The following is a 25,857-nucleotide window of genomic DNA, read 5'->3' as shown; positions in this document are numbered from 1 at the left end:
TATATAACCACATACTAACTGTGTGACAGTGGGATCTAATGAGTGTGAATCCCACTCTATAACTACATGATAACTGGGACAGCGGGATAGAATGGGTGTAAATCCCACTATATAACCACATACTGACTGTGTGACAGCGGGATAGAATGGGTGTGAATCCCACTATATAACTACATCCTAACTGTGTGACAGTGGGATCTAATGAGTGTGAATCCCACTCTATAACTACATGATAACTGGGACAGCGGGATAGAATGGGTGTAAATCCCACTATATAACCACATACTGACTGTGTGACAGCGGGGTAGAATGAGTGTGAATCCCACTATATAACCGCATAGTGACTGTGTGACACCGGGATGGAATGAGTGTAAATCCCACTATATAACTACACACTAAATGTGTGACAGCGGGATAGAATGAGTGTGAATCCTACTATATAACCACATACTGACTGTGTGACAGCGGGATGGAATAAGTGTAAATCCCACTATATAACTACATACTAACTGTGTGACAGCGGGATAGAATGGGTGTGAATCCCACTCTATAACTACATACTAACTGTGTGACAGCGGGATGGAATGAGTGTAAATCCCACTATATAACTACATGATAACTGTGTGACAGCGGGATAGAATGGGTGTGAATCCCACTCTATAACTACATACTGACTGTGTGACAGCGGGATGGAATGGGTGTGAATCTCACTCTATAACCACATACTAACTGTGTGACAGCGGGATAGAATTGGTGTAAATCCCACTCTACAACTACATACTGACTGTGTGACAGCGGGATAGAATGGGTGTAAATCCCAATATATAACTACATACTGACTGTGCGACAGCAGGATGGAATGGGTGTGAATCTCACTCTATAACTACATACTAACTGTGTGACAGCGGGATAGAATGAGTGTGAATCCCACTATAGAACCGCATAGTGACTGTGTGACAGCGGGATGGAATGAGTGTAAATCCCACTATATAACTACACACTAACTGTGTGACAGCCGGATAGAATGAGTGTGAATCCCACTATATAACCACATACTGACTGTGTGACAGCGGGATGGAATGAGTGTAAATCCCACTATATAACTACGTACTAACTGTGTGACAGCGGGATAGAATGGGTGTGAATCCCACTCTATAACTACATACTGACTGTGTGACAGCGGGATGGAATGAGTGTAAATCCCACTATATAACTACGTACTAACTGTGTGACAGCCGGATAGAATGGGTGTGAATCCCACTATAGAACCGCATAGTGACTGTGTGACAGCGGGATGGAATGAGTGTAAATCCCACTATATAACTACACACTAACTGTGTGACAGCCGGATAGAATGAGTGTGAATCCCACTATATAACCACATACTGACTGTGTGACAGCGGGATGGAATGAGTGTAAATCCCACTATATAACTACACACTAACTGTGTGACAGCCGGATAGAATGAGTGTGAATCCCACTATATAACCACATACTGACTGTGTGACAGCGGGATGGAATGAGTGTAAATCCCACTATATAACTACGTACTAACTGTGTGACAGCGGGATGGAATGGGTGTGAATCTCACTATATAACTACATACTAACTGTGTGACAGCGGGATAGAATGGGTGTAAATCCCACTATATAACTACATGATAACTGTGTGACAGCGGGATTGAATGGGTGTGAATCCCACTATATAACCACATACTGACTGTGTGACAGCGGGATAGAATGGGTGTGAATCCCACTCTATAACTACATACTGACTGTGTGACAGCGGGATCGAGTGGGTGTAAATCCCACTATAGAACCACATACTGACTGTGTGACAGCGGGATAGAATCGGTGTGAATCCCACTCTATAACTACATGATAACTGTGTGACAGCGGGATCGAATGAGTGTAAATCCCACTCTATAACGACTTGATAACTGTGACAGCGGGATGGAATGAGTGTAAATCCCACTATATAACTACATGATAACTGTGTGACAGCGGGATAGAATGGGTGTGAATCCCACTATATAACCACATACTGACTGTGTGACAGCGGGATGGAATGAGTGTGAATCGCACTATATAACCACATACTAACTGTGTGACAGCGGGATGGAATGAGTGTGAATCCCACTCTATAACTACATACTGACTGTGTGAAAGCGGGATAGAATGAGTGTAAATCCCACTATATAACTACATGATAACTGTGTGACAGCGGTATAGAATGGGTGTGAATCCCACTATATAACCACATACTGACTGTGTGACAGCGGGATAGAATGTGTGTGAATCCCACTATATAACCACATACTGACTGTGTGACAGCGGGATAGAATGGGTGTGAATCCCACTCTATAACTACATACTGACTGTGTGACAGCGGGATAGAATGAGTGTAAATCCCACTATATAACTACATGATAACTGTGTGACAGCGGGATAGAATGGGTGTGAATCCCACTATATAACCACATACTGACTGTGTGACAGCGGGATGGAATGAGTGTGAATCCCACTATATAACCACATACTGACTGTGTGACAGCGGGATAGAATGTGTGTGAATCCCACTATATAACCACATACTGACTGTGTGACAGCGGGATAGAATGGGTGTGAATCCCACTCTATAACTACATACTGACTGTGTGACAGCGGGATAGAATGAGTGTAAATCCCACTATATAACTACATGATAACTGTGTGACAGCGGGATAGAATGGGTGTGAATCCCACTATATAACCACATACTGACTGTGTGACAGCGGGATGGAATGAGTGTGAATTCCACTATATAACCACATACTAACTGTGTGACAGCGGGATGTAATGAGTGTGAATCCCACTCTATAACTACATGATAACTGGGACAGCGGGATTGAATGGGTGTAAATCCCACTATATAACCACATACTGACTGTGTGACAGCGGGATAGAATGGGTGTGAATCCCACTATATAACTACATACTGACTGTGTGACAGCGGGATGGAATGAGTGTGAATCCCACTATATAACCACATACTAACTGTGTGACAGCGGGATGTAATGAGTGTGAATCCCACTCTATAACTAAATGATAACTGGGACAGCGGGATAGAATGGGTGTAAATCCCACTATATAACTACATACTGACTGTGTGACTGCAGGATGGAATGGGTGTGAATCTCACTCTATAACTACATACTAACTGTGTGACAGCGGGATAGAATGAGTGTGAATCCCACTATATAACCGCATAGTGACTGTGTGACAGCGGGATGGAATGAGTGTAAATCCCACTATATAACTACACACTAACTGTGTGACAGCCGGATAGAATGAGTGTGAATCCCACTATATAACCACATACTGACTGTGTGACAGCGGGATGGAATGAGTGTAAATCCCACTATATAACTACGTACTAACTGTGTGACAGCGGGATAGACTGGGTGTGAATCCCACTCTATAACTACATACTGACTGTGTGACAGCGGGATGGAATGAGTGTAAATCCCACTATATAACTACATGATAACTGTGTGACAGCGGGGATAGAATGGGTGTGAATCCCACTCTATAACTACATACTGACTGTGTGACAGCGGGATGGAATGGGTGTGAATCTCACTATATAACTACATACTAACTGTGTGACAGCGGGATAGAATGGGTGTAAATCCCACTATATAACTACATGATAACTGTGTGACAGCGGGATAGAATGGGTGTGAATCCCACTATATAACTACATGATAACTGTGTGACAGCGGGATAGAATGAGTGTAAATCCCACTCTATAACTACATACTGACTGTGTGACAGCGGGATCGAGTGGGTGTAAATCCCACTATAGAACCACATACTGACTGTGTGACAGCGGGATAGAATGGGTGTGAATCCCACTCTATAACTACATGATAACTGTGTGACAGCGGGATCGAATGAGTGTAAATCCCACTCTATAACTACTTGATAACTGTGACAGCGGGATGGAATGTGTGTAAATCCCACTATATAACTACATGATAACTGTGTGACAGCGGGATAGAATGGGTGTGAATCCCACTATATAACCACATACTGACTGTGTGACAGCGGGATGGAATGAGTGTGAATCCCACTATATAACCACATACTAACTGTGTGACAGCGGGATGGAATGAGTGTGAATCCCACTCTATAACTACATACTGATTGTGTGACAGCGGGATAGAATGAGTGTAAATCCTACTATATAACTACATGATAACTGTGTGACAGCGGGATAGAATGGGTGTGAATCCCACTCTATAACTACATACTGACTGTGTGACAGCGGGATAGAATGGGTGTGAATCCCACTATTAGTGGGATTAGTATTAGTGAGAGGCAGCACGGTTTTGTGAAGGGGAGGTCGTGTCTCACTAACTTGATAGAGTTTTTCGAGGAGGTCACTAAGATGATTGATGCAGGTAGGGCAGTAGATGTTGTCTATATGGACTTCAGTAAGGCCTTTGACAAGGTCCCTCATGGTAGACTAGTACAAAAGGTGAAGTCACACGGGATCAGGGGTGAACTGGCAAGGTGGATACAGAACTGGCTCGGCCATAGAAGGCAGAGGGTAGCAATGGAGGGATGCTTTTCTAATTGGAGGGCTGTGACCAGTGATGTTCCACAGGGATCACTGTTGGGACCTTTGCTGTTTGTAGTATATATAAATGATTTGGAGGAAAATGTAACTGGTCTGATTAGTAAGTTTGCAGACGACACAAAGGTTGGTGGAATTGCGGATAGCGATGAGGACTGTCTGAGGATACAGCAGGATTTAGATTGTCTGGAGACTTGGGCGGAGAGATGGCAGATGGAGTTTAATCCGGACAAATGTGAGGTAATGCATTTTGGAAGGTCGAATGCAGTTAGGGAATATACAGTGAATGGTAGAACCCTCAAGAGTATTGAAAGTCAAAGAGATCTAGGAGTACAGGTCCACAGGTCATTGAAAGGGGCAACAAAGATGGAGAAGGTAGTCAAGAAGGCATACGGCATGCTTGCCTTCATTGGCCGGGGCATTGAGTATAAGAATTGGCAAGTCATGTTGCAGCTGTATAGAACCTTAGTTAGGCCACACTTGGAGTATAGTGTTCAATTCTGGTCGCCACACTACCAGAAGGATGTGGAGGCTTTAGAGAGGGTGCAGAAGAGATTTACCAGAATGTTGCCTGGTATGGAGGGCATAAGCTATGAGGAGCGATTGAATAAACTCGGTTTGTTCTCACTGGAACGAAGGAGGTTGAGGGGCGACCTGATAGAGGTATACAAAATTATGAGGGGCATAGACAGAGTGGATAGTCAGAGGCTTTTCCCCAGGGTAGAGGGGTCAATTACTAGGGGGCATAGGTTTAAGGTGAGAGGGGCAAGGTTTAGAGTAGATGTACGAGGCAAGTTTTTTACGCAGAGGGTAGTGGGTGCCTGGAACTCGCTACCGGAGGAGGTAGTGGAAGCAGGGACGATAGGGACATTTAAGGGGCATCTTGACAAATATATGAATAGGATGGGAATAGAAGGATACAGACACAGGAAGTGTAGAAGATTGTAGTTTAGTCGGGCAGTATGGTCGGCACGGGCTTGGAGGGCCGAAGGGCCTGTTCCTGTGCTGTACATTTCTTTGTTCTTTGTTGTTCTTTGTTGTATAACTACATGATAACTGTGTGACAGCGGGATAGAATGGGTGTGAATCCCACTATATAACTACATACTGACTGTGTGACAGCGGGATGGAATGGGTGTGAATCTCACTCTATAACTACATACTAACTGACAGCGGGATAGAATGGGTGTGAATCCCACTCTATAACTACATACTGACTGTGTGACAGCGGGATAGAATGGGTGTGAATCCCACTATATAACTACATACTGACTGTGTGACAGCGGGATGGAATGGGTGTGAATCTCACTCTATAACTACATACTAACTGACAGCGGGATAGAATGGGTGTCAATCCCACTATATAACTACATACTGACTGTGTGACAGCGGGATAGAATGGGTGCAAATGTGGTAATAAACTCGGGCTAAATCGGGCTGCTTTGTAATGCTTATAGAAATCACAAAATTGAAATCAGTATTAAAACGTGTATCTTGCTGTTTGTTTTAATGCGCTACCGCAGTTGGCTACATAATGGACCTTTTGGATGTACATGAAACTTTCCCCTATTTTCCAAACGGCAGTTACTGGCGTTTCCTTCACTTGACAAATGGGGATGAGATTAGTTTTGCCTCGGAGGTGCTTTGACCATAAATGCGCAAAGAGAGCAGCAGCAGCAAGGATGGCCCATTGTAGCTACACCGAGGACTCGGTTGGCGAAGCCAGTGGTTAGCTAACAAAATACTCCATCCCCGAGTTCTGCTGAACTGACTGACCTCAGCCCGGCGAGGAGTTGGAAACGTCTCCTCTGCAAACCCCTACACTATGTGGTTGGGGGGGGGGGGGGGGGGCGCATTCGTAGCGATTCCTCCTGAGGGAACCTTACGTGCATCTGCGTGGAGTATGTGACGGGGTGGGGGGGGGGGGGGGGGGTTGCGGCGGGCGTCCTTACATGTCTGTGTGGGAGTGTGTGTGTGCGTGTGGAGGGGTACCTCACATGTCTGTGTGGGAGTGTGTGCGTGTGGAGGGGTACCTCACATGTCTGTGGGAGTGTGTGTGTGTGTGTGGAGGGGTACCTCACATGTCTGTGTGGGAGTGTGTGTGTGCGTGTGGAGGGGTACCTCACATGTCTGTGTGGGAGTGTGTGTGTGCGTGTGGAGGGGTACCTCACATGTCTGTGTGGGAGTGTGTGTGCGTGTGGAGGGGTACCTCACATGTCTGTGGGAGTGTGTGTGTGTGTGTGGAGGGGTACCTCACATGTCTGTGTGGGAGTGTGTGTGTGCGTGTGGAGGGGTACCTCACATGTCTGTGTGCGAGTGTGTGTGTGCGTGTGGAGGGGTACCTCACATGTCTGTGTGGGAGTGTGTGTGCGTGTGGAGGGGTACCTCACATGTCTGTGGGAGTGTGTGTGTGTGTGTGGAGGGGTACCTCACATGTCTGTGTGGGAGTGTGTGTGTGCGTGTGGAGGGGTACCTCACATGTCTGTGTGGGAGTGTGTGTGTGCGTGTGGAGGGGTACCTCACATGTCTGTGTGGGAATGTGTGTGCGTGTGGAGGGGTACCTCACATGTCTGTGGGAGTGTGTGTGTGTGTGTGTGGAGGGGTACCTCACATGTCTGTGTGGGAGTGTGTGTGTGCGTGTGGAGGGGTACCTCACATGTCTGTGTGGGAGTGTGTGTGTGCGTGTGGAGGGGTACCTCACATGTCTGTGTGGGAGTGTGTGTGCGTGTGGAGGGGTACCTCACATGTCTGTGGGAGTGTGTGTGTGTGTGTGGAGGGGTACCTCACATGTCTGTGTGGGAGTGTGTGTGTGCGTGTGGAGGGGTACCTCACATGTCTGTGTGGGAGTGTGTGTGCGTGTGGAGGGGTACCTCACATGTCTGTGGGAGTGTGTGTGTGTGTGTGGATGGGTACCTCACATGTCTGTGGGAGTGTGTGTGTGTGTGTGGAGGGGTACCTCACATGTCTGTGTGGGAGTGTGTGTGCGTGTGGTGGGGTACCTCACATGTCTGTGTGGGAGTGTGTGTGCCTGTGGAGGGGTACCTCACATGTCTGTGTGGGAGTGTGTGTGCGCATGTGGAGGGGTTGCTCACATGTCTGTGTGGGAGTGTGTGTGTGCATGTGGAGGGGTAGCTCACATGTCTGTGTGGGAGTGTGTGTGCGCGTGTGGAGGGGTACCTCACATGTCTGTGTGGGAGTGTGTGTGTGGGGGTAGGACCTCACATGTTTGTGTGTGAGCGTGTGGAGGAGGGGTCCTCACGTGTCTGTGTGGGAGTGTGTGTGTGCGCGCGTGTGGGGGGGGGGGTCCTCACGTGTCTGTGTGGGAGTGTGTGTGTGGGGGTAGGACCTCATATGTCTGTGTGGGAGTGTGTGTGTGTGTGGAGTGGTACCTCACATGTCTGTGTGGGAGTGTGTGTGTGTGTGTGTGTGTGTGGAGGGGTACTTCACATGTCTGTGTGGGAGTGTGTGTGTGCGTGTGGAGAAAATGTTTTTAAACTTTGAGAACAGTGTCACTACCAGGAAGAAAAGACAAGCATGTTAAAATAATGACAATTATTATTACGAAACATCGAAGTCAGTGGAGGAAATTAGGGGCGAGACACGGACGAAGAAAAAGATATTTAGTAGATCACCCAAAGGTTACAGGTATAGACCATCAGTTTCATGGTTACAAGGGAAGTCCCTGATGTATTCGATCAGCAGGTTATCGTGCCCGGGGCACCATCTTCTCCAGGATGCCAGAATCTGGAATGAAGGCAGTCCGTTTAAAAGTGATCCCGAACCAATCTTGTCTGACCCCTTTCAGCTCACTCAGACACGCTCTAAACGTGAAGCTGCTTCACAGATTTGACAAATCAGTGACTTGTGGACATTCCACGATTTCCCCTCTGAATCTTCAGCATTGAAATAAGGCATTCTGTCATCAGCGTTTTTCAAAATGCTTTGGTATTTTAAAGGCCGGTTGGAGTATTCGGAATTTCACAAGAAATGTAAAAAATGATGTTTGAAAATGGGACATTTGAGCCCAAGGTGTGTAATCGTGCAGATGTGTCGAGTGAGGTGTAATTCTTACCATGAATGGTGATCACAGGCGAGAACTTGGAGACATGTCCTCACGCCGACTCCCGGGGCTCTGACATCCAAAATCCGCCTTTGGCCAGAGGAAAGACACAGAATAAGAGGGTGAACTGTGGCCCAGGCAGATCTTTGCGCGGAGAGATGCAGCATTGCACTTACTGGAGAGCCATGGATCTATAAATTATACACGCTGCCTAGTAAATGGAGACCTCCTGGATTACACATGATCCCAGAGTGTGACATAGACACTGAAGTCATGGCTACACGTAAACAAGACTGCCACACGTCAGAAAGGCTTAAATCCTCGCCTTAATGACCAGAAATTACTGTATGCATCACAACAACCTCTTTATCTGTTTGCTGCAACTTACTGATGCAAAACACCTTCTCTGACAAACTACATCTACAATGAGCAGGGCATAATAAACGCATTATGATTACGGAGGAAACAATATATTAAGTGTTGTGGATTGAGACAAAATATGCCTGGTCTTAATTTCAAGTGAATTGTGTTTCACACATCCTAACAACTGGCAGCTGTCTTGCCATAAGACCATAATGCGGAGATGCCAGCGTTGGACTGGGGTGAGGACAGTAAGAGGTCTTACAACACCAGGTTAAATTCCAACAGGTTTCTGAGTGCAGCTCCTTCACCTGAGGAAGGAGCAGTGCTCCAAAAGCTAGTGATTCGAAACAAACCCGTTGGACTTTAACCTGGTGTTGTAAGACTTCTTACCATAAGACCACAGATATAGGAGCAGAATTAGCCCATCGAGTCTGCTCCACCATTCAATCTTGGCTGATATGTTTCTCATTCTCCTGTCTTCTCCCCGTAACCCCTGATCCCCTTGTTAATCAAGAATCTATCTATCTCTGTCTTAAAAGGGCAGCATGTTGGCACAGTGGTTAGCACTGCTGCCTCACAGCGCCAGGGACCCTGGTTTGAATCCAACATTGGGTAACTGTGCGGTAGCACACATGGCTAGCACTGTGGCTTCACAGCGCCAGGGTCCCAGGTTCAATTACCTGCTGGGTCACTGTCTGTGCAGAGTCTGCACGTTCTCCCTGTGTCTGCGTGGGTTTCCTCCGGGTGCTCCGGTTTCCTCCCACTGTCCAAAGATGAGCATGTTAGGTGGATTGGCCATGATAAATTGCCCTCAGTGACCAAAAAGGTTAGGAGGGGTTATTGAGTTACGGGGATAGGGTGGAAGTGAGGGCTTAAGTGTGTCGGTGCAGCCTCGATGGGCCGAATGGCCTCCTTCTGCACTGTATGTTTTATATTGCACTGACACGGTTCAAACATGGACAAAAGAGCTGAACGAGGTGAGGTGAGAGTGACTGCCCTTAACATCAAGGCAGCATTTGACTGAGTATGGCATCAAGGATCCCTAGCTAAACTGGAGTCAATGGAATCAGAAAGACATTCTCCAATGGTTGGAGTCATACCTGGCACAAAGGAAGATGGTTGTGGTGGTTGGAGGTCAATCATCTCAGCTCCAAGACAAAAATTCAAACCCTCCAACACCGCCGAACAGTGGCAGCCATGTGTACCATCTATACTATCATAGAATTATAGAATTTACAGTGCAGAAGAAGGCCATGCACTCCATTGAGCCTGTACCGGTCCTTGGAAAGGGCACCTTACTCTCCTCCACCCCATCCATGTAACGCTGTAACCCCACCTAACCTTTTGGATACTAAGGGGCAATTTAGCATAGCCAATCTGCCTAACCTGCACATCTTTGGACTGTGGGAGGAAACCTGAGCACCCGGAGGAAACACACGCAGACACGGGGAGAATGTGCAAACTCCACACAGACAGTCTCCCAAGGTCGGAATTGTACCTGGGATCCTGGAGCTGTGAGGCAGCAGTGCTAACCACTGTGCCATTGTGACATCCATAAATATGCAGTGCAATAACTCACCAAGGTTCCTTAGACAGCACTTTCTAAACCCGCGACCACTACCATCTAGAAGGACAAGAGCAGCAGATACCTGGGAACCCCACCATATGGAGGTTACCCTCCAAATCACTTTTCAACCTGACTTAGATCATAGAATTTACAGTGCAGAAGGTGGCCATTTGGCCCATCGAGTCTGCACCGGCCCTTGGAAAGAGCACCCAACTTAAGCCCACATCTCCACCCAATCTCCGTAACCCAGTAACCCCACCTAACCTTTTTGTACACTATGGGCAATTTAGCGTGGCCAATCTGCCTAACCTGCACATCTTTGGACTGTGGGAGGAAACCTGAGCACCCGGAGGAAACACACGCAGACACGGGGAGAATGTGCAAACTCCACACAGACAGTCTCCCAAGGTCGGAATTGTACCTGGGATCCTGGAGCTGTGAGGCAGCAGTGCTAACCACTGTGCCATTGTGACATCCATAAATATGCAGTGCAATAACTCACCAAGGTTCCTTAGACAGCACTTTCTAAACCCGCGACCACTACCATCTAGAAGGACAAGAGCAGCAGATACCTGGGAACCCCACCATATGGAGGTTACCCTCCAAATCACTTTTCAACCTGACTTAGATCATAGAATTTACAGTGCAGAAGGTGGCCATTTGGCCCATCGAGTCTGCACCGGCCCTTGGAAAGAGCACCCAACTTAAGCCCACATCTCCACCCAATCTCCGTAACCCAGTAACCCCACCTAACCTTTTTGTACACTATGGGCAATTTAGCGTGGCCAATCCACCTAACCTGCACATCTTTGGACTGTGGGAGGAAACTGGAGCACCCGGAGGAAACCCGCGCACACACGGGGAGAATGTGCAGACTCTGCACAGTGACCCAAGCTGGGAATCGAACCTGGGACCCTGGAGCTGTGAAGCAACTGTGCTAACCACTATGCTACCATGCCGCCCATGGAAATATATTGCGGTTTCTTCACTGTTCCTGGAGCAAAATCCGGAATTCCCTTCCGAACAGCACTGTGGATGTACCTACAATTCAGGGACTGCAGAGGTTCAAGAAGGAAACTCACCGTCATCTTCTGAAGGGCAACTAGGGATGGGCAATAAATGCTGGCTGAACTAGCCACGCACACACCCAGTAAATTGATTTTTGAAATCATTAATAGTCAAGTCTGGAGACTGCACCTTTCCACTGGAGGACCGGCTGATGGTTTCATTGCATCTTCCCTTACCCAATTTAAACCCCCTCTGGATGAGCGTTCTGTCCCTGGGTCACTGTCCATGTGGAGTTTGCACATTCTCCCCGTGTCTGCGTGGGTCTCACCCCCACAACCCAAAAGATGTGGCGGGTAGGTGGATTGGCCACGCAAAATTACCTCTTAATTGGGAAAAAAAATGGGTACTTTAAATTTAAAAGAAAAATAAAACCCATCTGGCGGGGAATGAGCCTGGGGCACATAGAGAGGCGAGAGAGGGCTGCAGAATCATCGACGCTGCACAGGTTAAACCTGACCCCCAAATGATCCATTTTACCCCAGATTGCAAACTTCAGATAATAGCAGATTACATTTCAAATCTGGAAATGAGATTTGATCTGCCCAAGGTTTCAAATGACACGCCCGGGCAGTTCTCAATGAACAGATTTAAGACTAATGTAGGAGGAGAAAATATCTTTCAGACGATCAGTTTACCTTTTCCAGGTTCTTGTTTGTCTTGATCAGATCCTTCCCACTATTTCCCAGTCTGACGGGAGTTTTCTCTGCTCAGTGAAGGTGATCTTCACTCCGTTACAATGCTCCACCCCAGCGTAAAGCTATGTCATGTTGGGCTTTGATTATTCCATTTAGGATTGTCTTTGTCTTCTCTTCAGACTACATTGCTCATTACTCAATGATTCCTATTGTCCTGGCGATATTCTTGTGTGTGCGTCCTGCGCTCTTGGATATTTCTTTCAGTGAGACACAGTGACTAGGACTTGAGCAGTTTACTGACTCTGGTGGGGGACCGTGCATTGCAAAAAGCCTCACGCCTCCAGAGCTGGCACTGTTCTGGTTATTAATATATCTCCTGTACTATTCAAAACTTGCGGACATTCAAAACTGCAATACATTTGATTTAGAATCCATTTATTCGATGATTCGAAATGATAGCTTTGCACTTTTTTTTACATCAATGATGAGATGTTAAAGCATCGTGGTTTAATAAATACGCCGAATCTGCAATTTCACAACAAATGTGGACATCTGTATAAATGTCCTGAATTAATTATTAATGTATCTACAAACAACGGTCAGGTCGGGAGGGGCGGGGGGGGGGGGGGAGCAGCAAAATGCCTTATTGTAACTAACATTTACCGTGTTGTATCAATGTCATCCAGGCTATGGCTGGTGATGTTTGGACCGCCTTGGAAGCTCTGTGCTGAATCTCCGGAGACGTCGATAGCACCTTTTTACTGACCAGCTGCCTCGACCCCAGCCAGCGGCAACCGCAGCAGCATGCTCCTTGTTTAATAGTCAATGAAGCCGCTCTCCTGACTGAACAAAACACAAAGCAACTCAGTTGCAGAATCCGACCCAAAGTTCAAAGAGAACTGGCACAGCATGGCACCAGATCTATTTGTTGGCCCGTGAGATTGAGACCTCCCCCTCCCACACACACACACACACACACACAATGACTGAGTCATTGACAGGCACAACTCACGTCAAATCAATGGAGCTTTCTTCCTTCACCCGGAGAATGGGGACGCTGAGTCCATTCCATCTCGCCCTCACTATCCCGCTAAACTCCGTGGACCCTCAGCAACATGTCACTGTCCTCCAGGTGAGTTCCCACCCGCCCTTTTAAGATTCAGCCTGATTTTTGCCATTCGGGAAAACTGCCACAAGTCCACAGCTGGAAGGTGGACAGTCCACCACCAGCCCCCAGCCCCCAGCTCCCAGCCCCCAGCCGGGGAGGACTTTCAGAGACACAGTGAAAGTAATGTACCCAGTGACCCAGTGCCGGCCCCAGGTCCAGCTGGTACGGGCAATGTTTGCCCCGTTTGAATGTTCCCTGTGTTATAGAACATACAGTACAGAAGGAGGCCATTCGGCCCATCGAGTCTGCACGACACACTTAAGCCCTCACTTCCACCCTAACCCAATAACCCCATCCAACCTTTTTTTGGACACTAGGGACAATTTATCATGGCCAATCAACCTAACCTGCACGTCTTTGGACTGTGGGAGGAAACCGGAGCACCCAGAGGAAACCCACGCAGACACGGGGAGAACGTGCAGACTCCGCACAGACAGTGACCCAAGCCGGGAATCAAACCTGGGACCCTGGAGCTGTGAAGCCACAGTGCTAGCCACTATGCTACTGTGCTGTCTATAACACACCAACTTAATTTTAACCAACTTTAGACTGTAAAGATCTAGGGAACTTCCTAGGCTGCAAAATTGGAAAGCAAATACTTGCTCATTAACATAAGAAATGGGAGTAAGAGTGAGCTCCTGGGCTCCTTGAGTCGTCTCTGCCATTTAATGAGATCATGGCTGATAGTTGCCCTCAATTCTACTTTCCTGCCACCTCACCACCTCCATGTCCTCTTGAGTCTCAGCAACCTCAGTCTTAAATATATAACTGAGCATTGAGAGCCCCTCAAATGCCAGAGTCACAGTCCTCGAAATTTCTTCTCATCTCAGACCAAAACAGCCTCCTCCTTACCCTGAGGCCCTGCCTCCTATTTCAGGACTGTCCAAGCCAGGGATCCTTCTCAGCCTCTACCCCGCCAAGTCCCCTCGAGATCATATACATTCCAATGAGATCATCTTTCATTCTTCAAAAATTCCCGGGAGTTAAGGCCCTTTCTGTTCAGTGTCTCCTCATAAAAAAGCCTTCTCATCGTAGAAATCTATCAGTAAACCTTTGTTGTATTCCTCTCAAAGAACAAAGAATAATACAGCACACGATTTGGCCCCTCGGCCCTCCAAGCCTGCGCCGATCATGTGTCCTATCTAGACCAACCTCCTGTGTCCTTCTATACCCCGTCTGTTCATGTGCCTTTCCAGATAAGTCTTAAAGGTCGCTAATATATCTGCCTCAACCAGCTCTCTTGGCAGTGCATTCCAGGCCACCATCACCCTCTGTGTAAAGAAACTTCCCCCACACATCTCCACTGAACCTATGCCCCCTCACCTTGAACTTGTGCTCCCTTGTAATTTTCAATTCCGCCTTGGGAAAAAGCCTCCAACTGTTCATCCTATCTATACTCCTAATAATTTTATAAACTTTTATCAGGTTGCCCCTCAGCCTCCATCTCTCTGGGGAGAAGAATCCCAGTTTATTCAATCTCTCTTCATAGCTAATACCCTCCATACCAGGCAACATTCTGGTAAACCTTTTCTGTGCTCTCTCAAAAACCTCCACGTTCTCTCAGACAAGGGTATCCTTCATTTGGTGCAGAGAGCAAAATGGTCCACTGTACTCGGGTGTGACTGCAGCAAGACTTCTTCATGCCTGCCATTTGCCTTCTGAATTGTATACTGGATCTGAAGATTAACTTTTTATGCTTCTTGCGCAAGGACACCAAAATCAATCCAAATAGCAACATTTAATGGCTTTTAAAAAATCTGTTTTCCTACTCACCCAAACCTTTGATATAGAACAAAGGAAATGCAATTCATCTTCCCCCAAATATTAGTGTTCAATGTAACTGTCCTTACGGAACTATCTGATAAGAATGTGGTTTGAAAAAAGCTCAAATTAATTTTGAAAAGTTCAGTTTGATTCCTTTGATCCCATTACACACCCTTGATTCTAATTGAATGGTGGACAGTGAGGGGACATTCCCCCAATCTCCACTCACCATTGTGGTTGGTGACTCTTCCTGAGAAGCTAGACAATAGAATCAGAGTTTTAAAAAATAAATTTAGAGCACCCAATTCATTTTTTCCAATTAAGGGGCAATTTAGCGTGTTCAATCCACCTACCTTGCACATGTTTTGGGTTGTGGGGGCAAAACTCACGCAAACACGGGGAGAATGTGCAAAATCCACACGGACAGTGACCCAGGGCCGGGATTTGAACGCGGGTCCTTAGCCCTGCAGTCCCAGCGCTAAGCACTGCGTCACATATCGCCCCCTTTTTTAAAATCTTAACCTCCATCCAGCTATGCTAAATTCTATGTCTCTCAAATTATACAAAACTGTATCTACATTGGACACTATTTGCAAATCTTGGATTCTCTTCCTTGAATTTTCCGAATAATTTATCATCTCTTTCCGTTTTAATGTGCTGCCTGTACAATTCAGTTTGGTGTTTTGTGGATATTTAGTATTCTCCCCTCCAGGTAAGAAATTAATATAAAAAGTAGAAAGGGACTTATCACAGTGATGGAGGTAGGATTGATTGACTGGAGCATAGAGCAGTGATTGGGAGATGGGTGGGGTCTGAGTCATTCCCACTTAAGATTTGCCTGACCTGACAGCAAGGAGACCTAACTGGGAACTGCGGCTTAATTAGAGCCTGAAACTGCCTCGAATTGTAGGTCAAACCCAGGGCTAGGACAGGTGACAGAGGTTCCTGAGAGTAAAATGGAGACTGTCCTCCAAATCCACCTTGGCCAGCCTCTAGTTGATTGGAGCCCCATGATTCTCCTGACCTCCGCTAGCTCTGCACTGCCCATCACTAAACTCCAAACACTTGATACTCTCCCTGCTGACTGGGTCCCACTGGGTAGCTATTCAAGACCATCCACCTTTTACAGTCCCTTGGCCAATTTGTTATAAAATCTTTAATTTCACCCTTTACATTGTTGTCACCTCATTCCTAAATGGTCTATCAGTGGTCCTCAGTGAACCATGAAAAACACTTAATAAGACATCACAGAATATCATTATTTTTTTCAGTACCCTGGGACAAGCAAATGCTAACTAAGCTTTTTTTTCACACTGAACCTCCTTAATTTAGCATCATTACCCTTGGTGGGTAGGAAAATGATCTGGGTGGGGGGGGGGTAATTTTGACTTTGGGCAATAGTGCAAAATGGTGATATTGGTTTGAGTGCTTATTGTATCCCATTAGAGTCAATGGAAATGAAAATTGGGGGACAAGAATGGTGGGTGACTGATGCAATATCACCCATTTTACACAATTAGCCAAAGAGATTTTTCAAATGAGCAGTTAAATGGATTCCTGAAAATAATTTGGTTTCAGGCCGATTGAAATAGATACAATTACAGGCATTTGCACCTATTAAAATCAGAAGTTATATACGTGTCAGACTTCACAGTCAATTAAGTAGCAACATTTCATAACAGTAAGAGGATTATCTCACTACTTTTCGCGTTGAGGTAATCTTTCCTAACACAGCAATCATAATGTTACATTCTCTGTTTAGGGAGATGTTCCAGCTGAGGTCTTTCCATTGAGGTACTCACAGTTCACCTTCTATGTGGTAAATCCATTTATCTTTCTTCTGCACTGTAGGGATTCTATGGGGGTTGGTCTGATGGGGACTTATTGGCAGCTCTGAAGTCTCCCCTATCTCTCCTCTTGGATGAAGATACTATTTGTTGCAAGTGTTCTTTGCTCACGCAGACAATTGCAATAGTGGTTGTTTTGTTCTAGAATGCTTTGTCACGGAAGCTACCCTGTCATAGTAGCAAACAGGAACTGTGCATTAGCATTACTATAAAACTCCAACACTGAACTGCTAATAAGAAAGAAACAGCAAGAATTTGCATTTTATATAATGTCTTTCTCATCCTCAGGTTCTATCTTCCAGATGAGACATGAAATCATGGCTGGTCTGCCCTCTTGGTTGAGCATAAAAGAGCAATGAGATTATTCGAAGAAGATCAGGAGAACACATCCCTGGTGTCCTAGTCAATATTTATCCTCAAACTGCAACATCTTGCATTTATTTAGCCTTCTGGATGTAGTAAATGTAGTAAAACATCCAGACCAACATAACTAAAATATTTGACCTGTTCATTGATCTCATTGTTGTCAGTGGGACCTTGCTGCATACAAATTGGCTTCCACATTTCTTACATTACAACAGTGACCACATTTCAAAAGTACAATGTTAGCTGTAAGGTGCTTCTGTGTGCTTTTGCTTGTGAGAAGGATCTCGATAAATGCAGTCCTTCTCAATAATCACCATTGGCAAATTAAGAACATGAGAAATAGGAGCAGGAGCAGGTCATTTGTACTCCCAAGCCTGCTTCATCATTCAATACAAACATGGACGATTTTCTGTATAGAGACCCAGGAGGCTGAGCAGTTGAGTAAACGCTAATTTATTCATGGTCAAAGGAAATGCCCGCCACAGCAGCAAATACACACAGCATCAGTCCCAGTCGGGACTACCTGTTTGGGCCGGCATTTATACAGGTTAATTGTGAGCCCCAGCTGGGCGGCCTCCGCTCACTGGTTAAGAAGCATGAGTCACACTGGAAGATTGATTAGGGTATCCCCATGGGACTCAAGAAGGTTATTACACTCTACACACTCTACCTTGTCTCTGCTCCCCTGCCCCCTCTCTGTTCCTCTTGATTCTCTGAGATCCAAAAATCTATCAATCTCAGTCTTGATGGAGAATCCACACCCTCTGAACCAGACATTTTCTAATCATTCACAACCCTCTGAGTGAAGAACTTTCAGCTCATTTGAGCCCTAAATGATTGATCTCTTATCCTGAGACTATGCCGTTGTGTTCTACATTCCCCAGTCCGCCAAAACAACCTCTCAATGTCTAGATGTAGGGTCATTGACCTGAAACATTAACTTTGTTTCTCCCCACAGATGATGCCAGACCAACAGGGTATTTTCAGATTTCTAGCACCTGCAGTTAACTCTTGATCTCTACCCTGTCAAGCCCAATCAGAATCTTTCATGTGAGATCTGACTTCACGTTACCACAACTGAATGAAATAATTTGTTGAATCCCAACTCTAATCATACGCTTGAAGAATTGAAGGTAAATGAAGCAAATAACTGTTTGCATGCTTACAAATCAATTAAGTTCAACAAGTGAGTTTGAAATTTTATTTTATTGAAAATTAGAGAATGTTTTCCTCCACAAATAAGAGGGCAGTAACAAAATTACCGAAAAATCCAACTTTGTAACATGTGAAAGGTGAGAATGTGATTTTTCTGATGTGGTGTTAGTTGCAATGAAAATAGACATCATCCAATTCTTCAGTAAAAGAATCTACATCTACGACCCTGTAACACCTAATCCGAAAATAAGCAATATAATTATTGCAACTAGTTTACCTCACTGGCAAGTAATTACTCCAACTGAACTTCAAAAGTTAAAAACTCCTTCCAGAAGCTTTGTGTGGAACTCTAAGGGTGGATTGGTGGGGAGTGTATATCAACATAACGTAGTTCAAGCACCCGTTTCAAATCTTCAGATTTGAATCAAAAAGGTGTTGCCAAGGCAAGGTAATAATAATAATATAATGGGCAGCAAATGGCGCAGTGGTTAGCACTGGGACTACGGCCCTGAGGACCCGGGTTCGAATCCTGGCCCTGGGTCACTGGCCGTGTGGAGTTTGCACATTCTCCCCGTGTCTGCGTGGGTTTATCCCACACAACCCAAAGATGTGCACGGTACGTGGACTGGCCACGCTAAATTGCCCCATAATTGGAGAAAAAAATAATTGGGTACTCTAAATTTATTTTTAAAAATAATCTTTATTAATGTCACAAGTAGATTTACATTAACACTGCAGTGAAGCTACTGTGAAAATCTGATAGTCGCCACAGTCCGGCGCCGGTTTGGGTACACTGAGGGAGAATTCAGGTTGTCCAGTTCACCTAAAAAAACACGACTTTCGGGACTTATGGGAGGAAACTGGAGCACCTGAAGGAAACCCACGCAAACACAGGAAGTATGTGCAGACTCCGCACAGACAGTGACCCAAGCAGGATGTGGTAGTCGGTATTAGAGGTATTACGGTACCCTGTAAGACCATTGGTGTAGGAGGTACTGTTTTCATTGGTTAAGCCTGCCTGCTGGGGGAAACATCTAGTGTAATAAAGCCTTCAATCGTCTCCAATCTCGCTTCTGGAGTTATTGATCGAGCATCAATTTATTACACTAGATTTTAAAGAATGGAGCTCCGAATCAAGCCGGAGTGTCTGCAACTCAGCCCCCACGCGGCAAACTCAGCGACAACCTTCAAGCACTGGCTGGCGTGTTTCAATGGATATCTCAGGACTGCCACAATTACACACACGGAGGACCAGAAAATGCAAGTTCTGCACTCGAGGGTGAGCCCAGAGATCTACACTCTCATCGAGGACGCGGACGATTTTGAAGCCGCAATGAATCTGCTGAAAGGACACTATATTTGCCCTGTAAACCAGGTTTACGCCCGACATCTACTAGCGATGAGGCGACAAATCCCTGGGGAATCGCTGGAGGAGTTCTCCCGTGCGCTCCTGGTGTTGGGGAGGAACTGTAACTGCCCGCAAGTTTCAGCAACCGACCACACTGAACTGTTGATTCGGGACGCTTTCATTGCGGGTATGCTGTCCTCTCAAATCCGCCAGCGTTTGCTGGAGAAAGAGACACTAGGCCTCAAGGAGGCACAGACCCTTGCTAGCTCCCGAAATGCCCGCGCTTACGCCCCCGTCCGCGCGGCAGACCCTTGGGCAGCACGGACCCCCCCCGCGACCGACTCTGATGCATCTCCCATCCTCCCACAAGCTTGTGCTGCGAGACAGCCAGGCAACCCCGGGGGGCCCCACTGCTATTTTTGCGGGCAAGCCAAGCACCCCCGACAGCGCCGCTCATCCCGCTGCAAAGAATGTGGCAAAAAGGGCCACTTCGTGGCGGTATGCCAGGCCTGGGCGGTCTCTGCGGTCTCCAGAGGTGAATCGGGACTGCCACCACAACCCTCTCCACTAGCCACGTGCGGCCAGCGGGTGCCGCCATCGTCCTCCTTCAGGGCCACGTGTGGCCTCCGGGCGCCGCCGTCTTGTCTCTCGGACATCACGTGTGATGGATGGGCGCCGCCATCTTGTGCACCCCAGCCATGTGCGACCAGTTGGCGCCGCCATCTTGGCTGGACTCTCAGGACCCCGACTTGGATGACAACACATCGCCCGAGGAGAACATCCAACTTCTGCCACGACTAGTCTCGGTGACCCTGGACCAGTCTCGGCCCCGAACACTCACGACTGCAACGACGACCGTGCTCATCAATGGGCAAGAAACATCCTGTCTGATCGACTCTGGGAGCACGGAGACCTTCGTACACCTCAACACGGTAAGGCGCTGTTCTCTCCCCGTTCACTCAGTTAACCAAAAAATCTCCCTGGCCTCTGGGTCTCATTCAGTGGAGATCAAGGGGTTCTGCATAGCGAACCTCACGGTCCAGGAAAGGGAGTTTAAAAATTACTGGCTCTACGTCCTTCCCCACCTCTGCGCTGCCATACTCCTAGGGTTAGATTTTCTTTTTAAAAAAAAATATATTTATTAAGAATTTTTAAATAAAATTTTTCACCCTTACAAACAAACCCCCACCCGTAACAAAAGGAAAGAAAGCTCACACAGCAAGACATGAACATGGTAAATCAATACGATACAGAGCTTTGTACATTGGATTCCTCCCGTTCATGTCAGTTTTCCGGATCCTTCATGTATTTTCTTGCTCAAATGCCCCCCAAATAAACCCCCCTTCCCCCCCCCCTCCCTCCCCCCCCCCCACGAAAGATATCCCCCCCTCCCCGCCCGCCCGCCCCCCCCTCCCCCCGGGTTGCTGCTGCTGACCGACCTTCATCTAACGCTCCGCGAGATAGTCTAGGAACGGTTGCCACCGCCTGCAGAACCCCTGCGCAGACCCTCTCAAGGCAAACTTTATCCTCTCCAACTTGATAAACCCTGCCGTATCATTTATCCAGGCCTCCACGTTAGGGGGCTTCGCCTCCTTCCACATTAGCAAGATCCTTCGCCGGGCTACTAGGGTCGCAAAGGCCAGAATGCTGGCCTCTTTCGCCTCCTGCACTCCCGGCTCGTCCACTACTCCAAATATTGCTAGCCCCCAGCTTGGCTTGACCCGGACTTTCACCACCTGAGATACTGTTCCCGCCACCCCCCTCCAGAACCCCTCCAGTGCCGGGCATGACCAAAACATATGGACATGGTTTGCCGGACTTCCTGAGCACCTCCCACATCTGTCCTCCACCCCAAAGAACCTACTCAGCCTCGCCCCTGTCATATGCGCTCTATGAACCACCTTAAATTGTATCAGGCTAAGTCTGGCACACGAGGAAGAGGAATTAACCCTACTTAGGGCATCAGCCCATAGCCCCTCCTCAATCTCCTCCCCCAACTCCTCCTCCCATTTACCCTTCAGCTCCTCTACCAAAGCCTCCCCCTCTTCGTTCATCTCCTGGTATCTCGCCGACACCTTGCCCTCTCCGACCCATACACCCAAAATCACCCTATCTTGAATCTCCTGTGCCGGGAGCTACGGGAATTCCCTCACCTGTCGCCTCACAAACGCTCTCACTTGCATGTACCTGAAAGCATTTCCCGGGGGTAGACCAAACTTCTCCTCCAGTGCCCCAAGGCTCGCAAACGTCCCATCAATGAACAGGTCCCCATTCTTCTAATCCCTGCCCAATACCAGCTCTGAAACCCCCCTTCCAGCCTCCCTGGGACAAACCGATGGTTACCCCTGATCGGGGACCACACCGAGGCTCCCATTGCACTGCTGTGCCGTCTCCACTGGCCCCAGATCTTTAGCGTTGCCGCCACCACCGGGCTCGTGGTGTACCTTCCCCCTACTGCGCTCCAGAAACCCCCTCCTTACCCTCAGGGTCTTATTCGCCCACACAAACCCCATAATGCTCCTGCTTACCCTCTTAAAAAAGGCCTTGGTGATCACGATTGGAAGGCACTGGAACACAAAAAGAAACCTCGGGAGGACCACCATTTTGACCGACTGCACTCTACCTGCTAGCGAGAGCGGCAACATGTCCCATCGTTTGAAGTCCTCCTCCATCTGCTCCACCAGCCTCGTCAAATTAAGTTTATGTAGGGCCCCCCCCAACTCCTAGCTATTTGGATCCCCAAGTAGCGAAAGCTCCTTTCCGCCCTCCTCAACGGTAGATTGTCTATCCCCCTTTCCTGGTCTCCTGACTATACTACAAAGAGCGCACTCTTCCCTACATTGAGCTTATAGCCCGAAAAATCCCCAAACTCCCCTAGAGTCTGCATGACCTCCACCATCCCCTCCACTGGATCCGCCACATACAACAACAGGTCGTCTGCGTAAAGCGACACTCGATGCCCCTCTCCCCCTCGGACCACCCCCCTCCATTTCCTAGACTCCCTTAACGACATGGCCTAGGGTTCAATTGCTAATGCAAACAACAGGGGGGACAGGGGGCACCCCTGCCTCGTCCCTCGATACAGCCGAAAATACTCCTACCTCCGCCGAGTTGTAACCACACTCGCCACCGGGGCTCTATATAGGAGCTTAACCCAGCTAATAAACCCTCCCCCGAACCCAAACCTCCGCAGCACTTCCCAGAGGGACTCCCACTCTACTCGGTCAAAGGCCTTCTCCGCGTCCATAGCCGCCACTATCTCCGCCTCTCCCTCCACCGATGGCATCATTATCACGTTTAGGAGCCGCCGCACATTGGTGTTTAGCCGCCTGCCCTTTACAAATCCCGTCTGGTCCTCGTGAATCACCCCCGGGACACAGTCCTCGATCCTCGTAGTCAGCACTTTTGCCAGCAACTTAGCATCCACGTTGAGGAGCGAGATCGGCCTGTACGACCCACATTGCAGTGGGTCCTTATCCCGCTTCAGGATCAAAGAGATCGTCGCCTCAGACATTGTCGGGGGCAGGGTCCCTCCCTCCCTTGCCTCATTAAAAGTCCTCACCAGCAACGGGGCTAACAGGTCTACGTACTTCCTATAGAACTCAACCGGGAACCCATCCGGTCCCGGGGCCTTCCCTGCCTGCATACTCCCCAGACCTTTAATCAGCTCCTCCAACCCAATTGGTGCCCCCAAACCAGCCACCTCCTGCTCCTCCACCCTCGGGAACCTCAGTTGGTCCAAAAATCGTCGCATCCCCTCTTCCCCCGCTGGGGGCTGGGATCTGTACAGCTCCTCATAGAAGGCCTTGAATGCCTCGTTTACTTTCATCGCACTCCGCACCGTAGCTCCCCTTCCATCCTTGACTCGACCTATCTCCCTCGCTGCCATCCTCTTACGGAGCTGGTGTGCCAGCATCCGGCTCGCCTTCTCCCCATACTCATATGTCGCCCCCTGCGCTTTCCTCCACTGTGTCTCTGCCTTCCTTGTGATCACAGGTCGAATTCCATCTGGAGATTTCGCCTTTCCCTAAGTAGTCCCTCTTCAGGGGTCTCTGCGTATCTCCTGTCCACTCTTAAAATCTCCCCCACTAACCTCTCCCTTTCCCTGCCCTCTCTCTTCTCCCTATGAGCCCTGATGGAGATTAACTCTCCCCTGATCACCGCCTTCAACGCCTCCCATACTACCCCCACCCGCACCTCCCCATGTTCGCTGGCCTCCAAGTACCTTTCGATACACCCCCTCACCCTCCCGCACACCGCCTCATCTGCCAGCAGTCCCACATCCAACTGCCACAACAGGCGTTGGTCCCTCTCCTCTCCCAACTCCAGTTTCACCCAGTGCGGGGCGTGATCTGAAATGGCTATGGCCGAATACTTCGTTCCCTCCACTTTCGGGATCAGCACCCTGCCCAGAACAAAAAAGTCTATCCGGGAGTAGGCTTTGTGCACGTGGGAGAAAAAAGAAAATCCCCTGGCCTGCGGCCTGGCAAACCTCCACGGATCCACTCCCCCCATCTGGTCCATAAACCCCCATAGCACCTTGGCCGCAGCCGGCCTCTTTCCAGTCCTAGATCTGGAGCGATCCAGTGCTGGGTCCAACACCGTGTTGAAATCCCCACCCATTATAAAGCTTCCTACCTCCAGGTCCAGAATGCGCCCCAACATACGCTTCATGAATCCAGCATCGTCCCAGTTCGAGGCGTATACATTTACCAATACCACCCACGCCCCCTGCAACTTACCGCTCACCATCACGTATCGACCTCCATTGTCCACTACAATATTCTTGGCCTCAAACGACACCCGCTTCCCCACCAATATTGCCACCCCTCTGTTCTTCGCGTCCAGTCCCGAGTGAAATACCTGTCCTACCCATCCCTTTCTTAACCTGACCTGGTCCGCCACCTTCAAATGTGTCTCCTGGAGCATGACCACGTCCGCCTTCAGTCCCTTTAAGTGCGCGAACACTCGGGCCCTCTTTACCGGCCCATTCAGGCCCCTCACATTCCACGTTATCAGCCGGATTGGGGGGCCTCCCACCCCCCACCCCCCCTCCCTCCCGCCGTCCTTCCCTAGCGCGGGAAAAAGCCCGCGCTTTCCTGAGCCTGCCCCGCCCCCTCTGGCGCAGCTCCTGTCGCGGCCTTATCTGATTTCCCCCATCCCCGAGCCTCCCCTCCCTCCAGCACCGGTGCCCACCTTCTCGCACAGTCTTCTCACCCGATCCCTTTCCCATCCATCACCCAACCTGTGGAACATTTCCTGCACGTGATTAAAACCCTGTGTACAACAAACATCCAACATCCCCCCCACCCCCACAAACCCTCAGTTTGAGTCCAACTTTTCGGTTTGGATAAAGGTCCAAGCCTCCTCAGGCGTTTCAAAATGGTGATGTTGATCCTGGAATGTGACCCACAATCGCGCTGGCTGCAGCATTCCGAACCTCACCCCCTTCCGATGCAGCACCGCCTTGGCCCGGTTGAAACCCGCTCTCTTCTTTGCCACCTCCGTGCTCCAGTCCGGGTATATTCGGATCTCCGCATTGTCCCACTTGCTGCTCCGCTCTTTCTTGGTCCATCTCAAGACCCTCTCTCTGTCCGTGAATCGGTGAAATCTCACCACCATCGCCCTTGGCGGCTCGTTTGCCTTGGGCCTCCTCGCCAGCACCCGGTGTGCCCCATCCAGCTCCAGGGGCCTCGGAGGGGCCTCCGCACCCATCAGTGACTCAAGCATCGTGCTCGCATATGCCCCGGCATCGGCCCCCTCCACTCCTTCAGGGAGACCCAGGATCCGAAGATTCTTTCTCCTCGACCTGTTCTCCAGGTCTTCGAATCTTTCCGCCCACCTTTTGTGCAGCGCCTCGTGCCTCTCCAACTTCACCGCCAGGCCCAAGATCTCA

The 25,857-nt window shown here is 48.4% G+C and overlaps 1 protein-coding gene across 4 annotated transcripts in view; it reads right to left on the bottom strand.

Annotated features, from left to right (window-relative positions):
• gal3st1a (galactose-3-O-sulfotransferase 1a) overlaps positions 1-25,857 on the bottom strand; it is a 114,545-nt gene that overhangs the window by 50,282 nt on the left and 38,406 nt on the right. Inside the window, exons 2-3 of one of the 4 annotated variants that reach the window (XM_072493085.1) lie at positions 12,971-13,156; positions 8,693-8,770 (exon numbers count right to left, since the gene is read on the bottom strand). In XM_072493085.1, coding sequence (XP_072349186.1) covers positions 8,693-8,695 — 3 coding nt within the window. In that variant the 5' untranslated portion in view covers positions 8,696-8,770; positions 12,971-13,156. Of the gene's footprint in view, positions 1-8,692; positions 8,771-12,313; positions 12,585-12,970; positions 13,198-25,857 lie in introns of those variants that run through there. The other 3 variants (XM_072492904.1, XM_072492996.1, XM_072493145.1) reach the window with 3 other exon arrangements.

This window comes from Scyliorhinus torazame, chromosome 1 (genome assembly GCF_047496885.1).
Source record: "Scyliorhinus torazame isolate Kashiwa2021f chromosome 1, sScyTor2.1, whole genome shotgun sequence".
NCBI lineage: Eukaryota > Metazoa > Chordata > Chondrichthyes > Carcharhiniformes > Scyliorhinidae > Scyliorhinus > Scyliorhinus torazame.
The sequence above is the reverse complement of the archived record's forward strand: the minus strand, read 5'-3'. Positions and strand labels throughout refer to the sequence as shown.